Below are 12,079 nucleotides of genomic sequence, written 5' to 3' on the forward strand. Positions count from 1 at the left end.
TAAAAAAATGGCTTGAGCATCACAATTGAAACACGAGGCTTTGAACATGTGGGGGGGGTTATTGTAATATATCTACAACAAAAAATTTACCATTGTAACCATTTTTAAGTATCCAATGCAGTGGCATGAAGTTCATTCACAATGTGGTGCAACCTTCACCACTACCCACATCCAGAACTTTCACATCGTTTCTAGTAAGTTCCTATAAATATCCCCCATTGAAGTTAATAATTGGATAGTCTGAGTCTTCTAGGTCTCCGACTCCCCAGGCCTTGGAAGGATTGCTCAAGCAATGATGTACTTGCTATTGCTTTTTGAATACTTACTTCAAAGCAGACACTCTTAAATGCTTCACCTGAGAGTTATCTATATAATCTCTTTCCATCCTCAGCCATTCTGTGAGGTACGTTTATTTTAGAGACGAAGGAACGGAGGTACAAGGAGGGACAGCATCTAGCCCAAGTTTTGCACAGCTGGGAAGTGGCAGTCCAGCCTGTGCCGAGCACCTGGCCTCTCAGAGGCTGTGACTTGAGCCTGTCCTTCCTTCACCCCCAGCCATGCTGTGAGCATGCATCTTGTCTCCACAGGTGGGAAGGGGATGATTGCCTGACCCCAGTTTCACCCCAATGAAGAGACATAATTAAATGCCTCCATCAGTGATTTTGACTTATAATATCATTAATATCCTAACTTGGAATGGGTTGAAAGGCTACTTTTTCTTTTGCCTCACAGCTTTCCTCACAAGGGAATTTAAAATTTTGGCGTACTTTAATTTGAGGCTGCTTTACTCCAAAGTGGTGAGGGTGGGATGAGAACGGATTTAATTCAAGCTGCTAAGCGATGTCTGCAAACTTACCGCTACCATTTCTGAGAATATGATGGAGAACGCCGGCTGCAGCGCCCCGTTAGCAATGGCACACAAAGTGCCGACCACAAAGTACGGCCATTCCGTCTTATTCAATTTCAAGACCTTCAGGAAAGACGCCGGTGGCACATTTTCTTCCTAGAGCACACACACACATGCACACAAATATACATGTATCAGGACCAACTGGTGATGACACAACAGTTACCAGAGTGTGCAAAGACAGCATTGCCCTCAAAGAACTTGCAGACGAGGTGCAGAGAATGACCTGTCTACATCCAACTACTGAAGAGTGAGACATTCTGTTATAAAATCCTAACAAGGGCCACTGATTACTCGGCGTAAGCTGAGGGAGATTTGTTCACCCGAGAAGCAGTCTCCATGGTGTCATCGGCCCATCTCTGTTCCAGCTTCAGCAGAGGGAGGCGAGGCAGGACAAAATGCTCCGGGATTCAGGTCGCAACTCTACTCAGGGATGATGTTGGGGTCAAAGGAAACAATACCCATGAACAGATGGATAAAGGTCCTTACAAATGTGGGACACCATAGTTAACCTGAGAACACGGGCCTGGTCTCCTCACCCCCAGAACCCCATCCAGTGCTACCTTTTTCTGGGACATGGTCCTCACTCACAAAATCAACTTAATTATGCCCATTTTCTTTTATCACTGTTCCTTGGCAGGCTTCTCCTATTTCAAAGCTTAGCTCGTTTTGTGATTTTTTTTTCTTATGTATTTACATGCCTCCTTCTAAAATATGAGTTTTGTTCTTAAAGGTGAAGAGGGTATGTCTTTATATCCCTAGAAACTATCCCAAAACCTGGCACATACCAGATTCTCAGCAAATGTCGAACTCAACGTCTTCTCAAACATGAAGGATTTAAGTCACATAAACTACCTCTATAGTCAGAATATTCTCCTTTAGAATTAAACTAGATACAAAAAGTGCCTATGGAATCCCATAGCTTTATGGTCATTTACAGAGATCACGTTTGGGTCTCTATGAAACAGAGCACATAGTGGTAGGTTCTTCTCAGCTCTTTTTTTTCAAGCCACCCATTTTCTTTGTATTTTCTCCTCTTCTCTTTTCTTTGTATTTTCCTTGTGTTTTCTTTTCTTTTCTTTTTTATTTTTCTTTCATTTCTTTTCTTTCATTTTATTTTATTCCCTAGTTAACGTTATCTTTAAGTCCTAGTCTCCAGCCTGATAAATGAACCTTTTCCTCAGACTACTCTCTTTAACACAAACAGGTCTCCCCAGGTCCCTCTCATCAGGCTTAATTTCTCCCTCTCCTTGGACACGTTGTCAAACCCTCTCTGATGGTACTTGGGACAATCTTGTTGATTGTGGCATTTTCTGCCTCCCCCTCTTCTCTGTGCAATTCTTCAAGAGAAGTGGTCCTCTCAAATGCCAGACCCTAAAGACTTAGCAGCATAGCTCTGAAGATAAACGAGAAAATAAAAAGTGGATACTTCCATGGCCCAAAGGGGGGTAGGTTGGAATTCTTTATCTTAAGATAAAGTAACTTCACGATAGTGTAATTGCTGTTCTTCTTTCCATAAATATACCAAGATTAAGACCTCTAAGAGAGCCCTTGTAACTTCTACAGTAAATAATACTGTGGGCAGAGAAAAACAGATGCAATCAACTCTCAGCAGGATTAGTTTCTTCAGGCCAACACAGGAGTAAAAATAAACCACATTTATCAAGTAACATCCAAATGTATTTTCAATTTCTTAAAATAAGAAAATACCTTCTCTTAGAATGGATTCCCTCACAATTATAAAAGTTTCTATTAACTTGAATTAATGATACCACAAGTCTTCAGATGGAAAGTGTTAAAGAACATACAATTTTGCTATTTTTGGACATTCTGCCCTTCTAAGAGAATTCCAATCTAATTCAGAGTGGCAATGCATAGAGTAAAAAGATTAGATTTTTTTTTTACCCTCCCTTGTAGCTAGGTATGGCCATGGGATTAAGTTATGGCCAGTGACATGTAAGTAAAAGTATTGTCTGGGAACTTCTAGAAAATCTTTGTTTCTTCCTGCTGCTTGGACTGTGGCTGTTATGGCTGGAGCTTCAGGAGCCCTTTTAGATCCTTGAGGATGGAGTCACAAGCAAGCATAGTGAAGATAAGAATGAAAGGAGCCTGAATCCAAGGGAACTGTGGAGACACCACCACACCAGCCTTGGGGGGCTTACCACTAAGGCTTTCTTAGGTGAAAGAGAAATAAAAACTCTTAATCTGTTTAAACTGATGTTTTTCTGGCTTTTCAGCATAGACCATCAGAGGTAATCCTTCCTAATAGAATGTAAATATCAGGACCTTTTACTGTAGCGTTATCTCTGGATCTCAAAGATGAATGGAATGTCTACTTTTTTTTTGCCCAATAAAAGTTTTACTTCTTTTTAGTATTTTTTATGTTGTGTTAATCACCATACATCATTAGTTTTTGATGTAGTGTTCCATGATTCATTGTTTGCATATAACACCCAGTGCTCCATGCAGAACGTGCCCTCTTTAATACCCATCACCAGGCTAACCCATCCCCCCACGCTTCTCCCCTCTAGAACCGAACCATGAGAGACTATGGACTCTGAAAAGCAAACTAGAAGTCTACTTTTAAGCATCTAAACACAAAGCTACATTTCTGGATCTATTCCTCCCCCACCCCTGGAAATCCACTTTTAATTGGAATTGATTTTAATTCATTGTCAATTGCATTTAAAAGTTGAAATTTCCTTTTTTCCAAAAAGGGTATCATTCAGAGTAGGAATTGTCTGTGCCTGCAATATATTTGCAAATGTAAGAATTTCAACAGCAAAACTCTACCATAAAAGATTTAAGTGAAAAACAACTTACAAGTTCTTCGGTTTCCACATCAAGGTCATTCTGATACTTCCGTGAATTCCTAAGGCTTTTATGAGTAGAATTCCTAAATATGCGAGATTTCCAGCCACTTGGAGCCATACCTGCTGCAGCGTTTTCATTATTTATTTCAAGGTCAAATTCTCCTGATTGGATCTGGTTTCCTGATGTCTGAAAGAAGAAAATGTTAAGTTGTGCACGTGTGTGTCTCCAGATGGATATAACCTCCAAGGTTAGACCCATAAAGCCATTTTGAATATCACATGTGCCATGGCTTGTCTTGTCGATTCCCTAACAGCTTCTCAATCAAGATTAGCTCGAACACTGTAAAGAAGTGTTTCAACACAGAGAAGCTGTGGTAAAGGTTAAAAAGAACATAAAGGTTAAATTTCATTTGAACCATATAAAATTTGGAGAATAAAAGTTGTTTCCTAAAAATTAAAAGGCAAATTTTCCATCATCTAACAGGTACGTAGGAATTTTCTCTGCACTCGGGAATGCAGGAAACAAGTCCTAACCACCACCAGAGGGAAGAAGAATAAATAGAAGTATTACTGAGGGCTCATTTTTAAAGCTACAACCAAGGAAAAGCTGGTCACTCCCCATGGGAGGCAATTAAACTGCTTTCCTTGACTGGCCAAGTGCATTCATTTTCTTCCTTATATCCCGCTCAGACTCACCTCACCCCAGGTGACCCCTCCTGCAGGCTAAGCCTCATTGCCTGCATTGGGATCAATTCTCTCCTTAAAGGGGCCAGGGGAAGGGTAATTTTCCAACCTCTGGCTTAATGTCTGGTGAGGAACATCAAGCCAACGATGCTGGAGTCTAACTTTGAGTCTAAACCTCTTAATGGTTTATCTAGGACCTGAGTTACTGTAGTATTGTCACGTTTTTGCTCCTCTTCTTCAGGTCCTGTCCCCAAACCCAATGCTATGACAAGTGCCTTACTGCACCTACAGCGCCCTCTCCAGAGCTCTGTGTATCATCCGATCCTAGCTTTCCAGCTGTGCTTTCAATACCCGACAAAACATCTCTCATGTGCCTTGAACTGTGGTTCAAGTGATATGTTCTGCGTGGTGGACTTCCCTGCTTGCTTCTCACTGGAACTATTTCATACCATCTCCCAACGCAACCCAACCTAAAACCTTAGTCTTCTAACTGATCGCTGCATCCTCACTTCCATCCATTCCCACACCGCTGCCAGATTAATTTTCCTAAAGGACAGTTCTGCTCAAATCACATCCCAGCTCAAAAAATCTTCCATAGGTCCCCACCACACGCTCAAGCCTGGCTCCCCCAAACTCTAGCTCATGGCAAGTCAAACTGGACCACGTCTTTGAACACCTTTTCTCCTCCTTTTGTCATCTCCATGCCATCAAAGGGTGTCTCAACGGACAGTTCTCCCAGTAAGCCCGCTATGATTTTAGCCTTCTGTGACCAAATGAACAATTCCTTTCTCTCTCCCATATTTTTTTCTGTGCCTTACCTAAAGCCCTCACTTGGTGGGTGCTGTGGTCACTGAGCTCCAAAGTCAAGATGGCCACTTTAACAGGTGATGAAAAGTATTTATTTAAAACCAAATAGCCCTTATTTCTTACACCTGAATATACCTCAGCTGGTCCAAATATTTAATTATAAAAAGTAAAACAAATCTTGAAAGTATGGGTGAATATCCTTTCTAAGAACAGCTCCACATCCTGAACACATGAAGGGAAAAAATAATATAATTACATACGATTTTAAAGTTTTATGGTAGCCAAACTGTAAAGCAAAATTAAAAGAACAAAGCAGGGGGGCACCAGGGTGGCTCAGTTAAGCGTCTGACTCTTGATATCTGCTCAGGTCATGATCTCAGGGTCGTGGGATAGAATTTGTGACAGGTTCCGCACTCAGTGGGGAGTCTGAGATTCTGCCTCTCCCTCTGCCCCTCACCCTCAAGTGTGCGCATGTGTGTGTACGCGCATGGGTGCTTTCTCTCTCCCCCTTCCCTCTTAAAAAAAAAAGAGAGAGAGAGAGAAAAGCAGGAAAAATATCTCCAATACATGCAAGAGTATATTTCCTTTTTATGCAAGGAGTTCTTATAAGTCAATATCATGAACAACCCAAGAGAAAAATGTCCTAAAATAGGAATAGATGCTTTAACAGAGGAAAAAATACAAATGGCCAATGAACACGTGAAAAGATGCTCAATCTCATGAATAATGAAAGAAATCTGGAAATACTGTTTAGCTCTTTTAGACTAGCAAAGATGGAAAATAAATACCAAGTGTCTGTTAGTGGCTATCAACAGGGGTTTGGATTATGGGAATCTCTCAAATTTCTAAGATAGTCATGTTTGAGGTTTTTTTTTTTAATGCTTGGATTTTTAAAAATCAGAATGCATGACATTTATAATCAGGAAAAAATTAAAATACATTTGAAAGCAACAACCAAGAGCCACCAGTCTACCTAATGAAAAAGCAAGGACCTTTCTACTTAGAAACAAAACCGAGACAAGGTTTTTTGACCATAGATTGGTTGGTCTTTGGAACTGGAAGAAAAAGCAGCACATTGGCATTAGCATTTAGTGAACACCCAGGCTCCCTGCGGCTCTTTCCTCCATCTCTGCACCAGCACCAACAAATAGGTGGTGAGGCAAAGCCAAACCCAGAAGTGGGAAATGTGAGAGTGCCAAGGTGGAGAAGTTCAAGGGGACTAAGATTCATAGAATTTGCCAGAGCTGGTGGAAGCATGAGTGGTCATCTTGAGCTGAACAAGCAAGGACTTGCTGAAACCACGGATTAGTTGGTGACAAGCCTCATCTATCACAGGACACTGTTCAATCTTCAATTGTACGACTTTTCCTAGGAAAGAAGGGCTATGGAATACGATATAGAAAGGTCAGAGCTCTCCTTATCCCCCTTGGCGGCCTCCCAGCCTAAGTGCCAGTGGGAATGGAAGGTCATTCTTTACGGGGCACAGAAGCTGCCAGCCAGGGGAGAACATGGTTACCTCATTTGAGGTAGTCTTCATAGGCAAAACCACACAGCCGTAGGAACCATTAATAAAATGAAAACTAAAACTGAGTTAAAGGAACATTATACTTATTTTTTTAAATGAGGGAAATGATAAAGATCCTGTGATGGCTAGGCCATATAGAAGCAACTAGTAAAAACACTATAATTACTCCCCTCCTCCCAGAAAACATTCTCTGGTAAATTGAAGCAGGAGTTACAAGATTTTCCATCATTTCATGTGGTAGTTTCACTCTGGGGACTTTGAAATTTTCAGTAACTAATTATGTATCATGCATCTATTTTGTGTCAGATGCTTTTTTTAAAAAAGATTTTATTTATTTATTTGAGAGAGAGAGAGAATGAGAGATAGAAAGCACGAGAGGGAAGAGGGTCAGAGGGAGAAGCAGCCTCCCTGCTGAGCAGGAAGCCCGATGTGGGACTCGATCCCAGGACTCCAGGATCATGACCTGAGCTGAAGGCAGTCACTTAACCAAATGAGCCACCCAGGCGCCCGTCAGATGCTTTTTTTAAAAAAATAAGTTTATTAAAACATTTCACATACCATAAAATTAACCCTTTTTTAAAGTGTTTTTTTTAAAGCATATTCAGATGCTTATTTCTTCACCTTATAACAAGCTTGCATGGTAGATTTAGTGTTTTAAATGTGGACACTAAGGCTCAGAGAAGTTACTTGTCAGAAAACAAAGCCAAGTTTTGACTCAGCTTTTTTGGAACCACATTTCCAAGGGGTAATATAAGTATTCCCTGCTTTTTTTGAAAGTTCACGTTATGCAGCTTTACTTTTACAAAAAACCTACATTAGTACCTGTCTTCACTAACAAAAAGAAATCTGAAGAGGATTTTCAGTCTTACGAAAAAAGGCTAAGAGTGAAAATAGCGTTCAGCCTTAGTTCGGCCGCCAGAGAGGGCGCGTGCCTCGCGCATGCACGTGGAAAGCAGCACCGCCAAGCTCCTTCCCAGATGACACTTAGCATCTCAGCACCTGTCGGCCAGAGCTTTGCGCTGTGTCTCTGAGCCTCTGTGCTTTATGTCGATTTGTTTTGTGTACCCGTTAGCAAAATCTGTCCTACGGTATCAGAAAAGCCGGAGAGAAGTTATTTTTGGGGTCTGGGAATGCTCACAGTTTTTTTCCATGTAAATTAATGGTAATTTCTTCTTTGCTTTACACAATTTTGGCCTATGAAAGGTTTTATAGGAACATTCTACTTTTGGATAGCGGAGGAAACATATTTAAAATAGAGGAATAGGCGCGCCTGGTTGGCTCAGTTAAGTGTCCGACCCTTGATTTCAGCTCAGGTCATGATCCCCGGGTCGTGAGATTGAGCCTGTGTGGGGCTCTGTGCTCAGTGGGGAGTCTGCTGGAGATTCTCTGCCCCTTCCTTTGCCCCCCCCACGCTTGTGCTTGCACACGCACACTTTCTCTCTCTCTTCCTCAAATAAATAAATAAAATTTTAGAGAAATACTGGAAATAAACCAAGTATCCAACTTTAGAGATATCACTAAGCAATTTATTACACATTAATATAATGGACTGATGAGTACCCATTAAAATGTTAGCATCTGGGACGCCTGGGTGGCTCAGTTGTTAAGTGTCTGCCTTCGGCTCAGGTCATGATCTCAGGGTCCTGGGATCGAGCCCCACATTGGGCTCCCTGCTCGGCAGGAAGCCTGCGTCTCCCTCTCCCACTCCCCCCACTTATGTTCCCTCTCTTGCTGTCTCTAGCAAATAAATAAATAAATAAATAAATAAATAAATAAATAAATAAATAAACAAATCTTTTAAAAAATGAAATAAAATGTTAGCATCTGGATGATATATCTGAAATGTTAAGAAAAAAACAAAATATCCATGTACATAATAGTTATATTTATAGATATATATACATTCGCTTTAAGAATCACGTTTATAGAAAAAATATTTCTAGGTTAATTATTCTGTAAAGTTGCACAAGTAAGCATATACAATAGTAATACAAACCAATAATTATCAATAGTAACCCTGTTTTAGGAACTAGAGTGAACGATTTTTTTTGAAAAAGAAGACCACACTATTCACTTCCTTAGGTCATGACTCTTGTTGCTGGTTTTGTTAGGATCATCTAAGAAGCGTTTTAAAATCACACAGGACCTCCTCCAACGACTGGAGATCCTGGCATTGCCCTTCTGCTCCTGCCACTTCTCTGATGGTCCCTAATCTCATAGTGGAAAGGACCTGCTAGCTTGAACACATTCCTCGGGGCAATTAAGGATCTCTGTCCTGAGGAATAAATTCGAAATGTTTTTGAGGTCTTCCTTTACTTTCCTCCTCCCTCACTTTTCTCTCTTTCAGGATTCTTTGGCCGATTCCGAATTCAAGTCTCAGATGTACATTTTCGGTATCTTCCTGAAGTTTTCTATTTCTCAGCATGGCATTAGCTGCCTGATGTTTTAATAATATAAAGAACACTCTATTGAGAAGCTGAAAACAAAATCCTGGGGCGCACATACCTGCATGTTAACAAGCCTGAAGTACACGCCTTCCTTCTTCATCAGCTCCCGGTGGCTTCCTTGCTCCACAATGACACCATCCTCAAACCCCGCGATTACGTCTGCATTTCGGATCGTGGACAGTCGATGGGCTATCACAATGGTGGTCCGGCCTTCTCTGGCCTGAAAGGGAGGACGGACGCGACGCAGCAGGGTTACAAGGTGCATGCACGGGTCAGCACGTGGATGCACGTGCTTGCAGCTGATGAGAGCCGGTTCCCCTGTGGGACGGGGAGTCTCATCTATGGAAGGCTAAGGTAAGGCTTGAGTTCTGGACCAGAAAGGAGGCCAACCTCTCCGGTACGAGGATGGATAATTTGGGAGGCTCACGGTGGTGGAGGCTTACCCAAGAAAACCAAGAGAAGGTCTGACCCTTCTCAAGTGTTTTCATACTTGTCTGAGGAGCCTTCCTTGCCGGTTATATGGCAGGCTAGAGCTTCAGCAGTGATCTGTTAGTAGAACTGTTGTCAAGTGCAGCCTTCTCCGGGGCACTCCTGTAGGGTTTCTTTGGAGGAGCCTGATTTCAGCTGTAATTCTGATGGGCTGCACGCAGGCAGTTCAGATGAAAATGTACTTGGGGATCAGGATGGTTTAAATAATAATTCAGGGACCATCTGCATCACTATCTCTGGAGTGGGGCCAATACCTTTGCTTTTTAACAGGTGCCCCAGGTGAGTTTTATGCCTGCTAAAATCTACAAATCATCCCGTTAGGTAGTTCTGTGAACTCACATGTTGGCTTGGTGGGTTTATCAATGGGCATTTAAACCCTGGAAAATGCTCATCAAATTATTTATATCATTAATAAAGGTTATTCTTTTTGATACTCATTGGCTCTCTTAGGCTATAGCTTTTTAAGAGCACTCCTATTCCAAGGCAATAAAACAATGTCATTAGGATGGTTATTAGAGGAGAGCTTAATTCCCCTAAGTAGTTAAAATGCAAATTAAAAATGACAGCTAGGATTCATAATAACCAAAAAGTGGGAACAATCCCCATGTTCATCAGTTAATCAAGGGATTAAACAAAATGAAGTACATCCATGCAACGGAATAAAAAGGAATGACATTCTCATGCATGCTTGAATATGGATGGACTTTGAAAACATTACACTAAATGAAAGAAACCAGTTACAGAAGACCATGCATTGTATGATTCCATTTATATGAAATTTCCAAAATAGGCAAACCCATAGAGACAGAAAGTAGATTAGTGACTGTCAAGGGCTGGGATGAGCATGGAATGGGGAGTGACCTGATAATGGGTACAAGGTTTCCTTTGGGAATGATGAAAATCTTCTGCAATTAGACAGCAGTAATTGTTGCAAAATCTTGTGAATATACTGAAAATCAGTGAATTGTACATTTCAAAAGGATGAACTTCACAGTATATGAATTATATCCCAATTTTTTTTAACAAAGAGCAGCCATGAAATTTCTGAAAAAGAAGTTAGCGAGAGGGGGAAACCTCCAACAGATATTATACATAAAATGCTACTTAAAATAGGAATTAAAATGGTAGAATCCAGGGGAAGCTGTCAATGAATAGGCAACTTGATCAATAAACTAAAATAGAGTCCAGAAATAGACATACAACATTTAAGAATTAGTATATGATAAATATGGCATTGTCTGCCGGTAGGAAAAAGGATAGATTGTACAATAAATGGTACAGGGCCAACTGTGTAGCCATTTGGAAAAAAATAATGTGGTCTTTCTCCGTCAGTCCTTACACTAACATTACCATCATCAACTGTGTTTAAGTATAAAAGAGTTAAACCACAGAAAAAGACAGAGACTAGAGCATTGCTCTATTGGGTAACATTTCAGACTGTTCAATTTTTAGTACCCAGGCCCCAAAGAAGCATTCATAAATATTTACAGATGTGAAAGTTGCATGGCTTGGTCCATGTATGGTAAGGCACGTAGGAAATAATTTGATCATTCTAATCATATTCGTGATACTAATAGTGATGAGTAAATTGTTAACAGTGACTATATTAACATTATGATAATCATAGGTTGATACTATGTCAACATTAAAAAAAAGCCCAGAGGAATTACAGTTAGACTTGTGAGTAAATGATCGATATGCAGGAGAAACAAAGGATGTATTGGTGAATTTAAAAGTTAGCAACTGTCACCCTTGACCAAGAAATTCTGGCCAGAGTAGTTATTTCAAATGAAGAGGTTTTTTTTGTTTGTTTGTTTGTTTGTTTTCAGAACTCTCCAATGTTCCAATGATGAAAAAATATTGGCAAATAAATATCCTACATTCAAGGACACCAGCTGTTAAGAATCTTAACGTGGATCTTCTGCGAATGTTGGATGTGCAGGGATAAAAGGCAGGTCCAAACAAAGGGAGTACTAATCCATTAGCCTTTCTGGAACTTCTGAGGGAAAGGGACAGGGGGGAGTATAACATGAAACCTTTGGAATCATTTGATAAAATCACATGGAGGCTAGTTTTATTTTTCTCTTGCCCCTCCAGTATGGTAACACTGTGAGTAGGAGAGTCATATAGGTATGAAACTTTTTGATTATTGACTTTCTTTAAAAAATCAAAATAACAAATCTGCATTTGTATTTTTTAAGATCTTATATGGAAAAACCTATTGTTTGTTTTGACAAATATTTGCTCTCTATTGAATCAACAGCTGATATGGTCCTTAAAAAATTTTTTTTTATGTAGACATGTATTATTTCATTGAGCTGGACCATGGTAATCAATTCAGTAAATATTTATTTAGAATCTACTACGTGCAAGGCACTGATTAAGTGTTAAAAAGATATAAACACAG

The 12,079-nt window shown here is 40.3% G+C and overlaps 1 protein-coding gene across 4 annotated transcripts in view; it reads right to left on the minus strand.

The window, feature by feature from the left end:
• ABCB4 (ATP binding cassette subfamily B member 4) overlaps window positions 1–12,079 on the minus strand; it is a 75,782-nt gene that overhangs the window by 26,949 nt on the left and 36,754 nt on the right. For all 4 annotated transcript variants that reach the window (XM_088018624.1, XM_028118299.2, XM_028118282.2 and 1 more), the window contains exons 15-17: window positions 9,242–9,403; window positions 3,731–3,907; window positions 857–1,003 (exon numbers count right to left, since the gene is read on the minus strand). In XM_088018624.1, coding sequence (XP_087874750.1) covers window positions 857–1,003; window positions 3,731–3,907; window positions 9,242–9,403 — 486 coding nt within the window. The remainder of the gene's footprint in view (window positions 1–856; window positions 1,004–3,730; window positions 3,908–9,241; window positions 9,404–12,079) is intronic.

This window comes from Eumetopias jubatus, unplaced genomic scaffold (genome assembly GCF_037043125.1).
Source record: "Eumetopias jubatus isolate StellerSeaLion01/CBP00866 unplaced genomic scaffold, mEumJub1_p1.0 scaffold_14, whole genome shotgun sequence".
Classification (NCBI taxonomy): domain Eukaryota; kingdom Metazoa; phylum Chordata; class Mammalia; order Carnivora; family Otariidae; genus Eumetopias; species Eumetopias jubatus.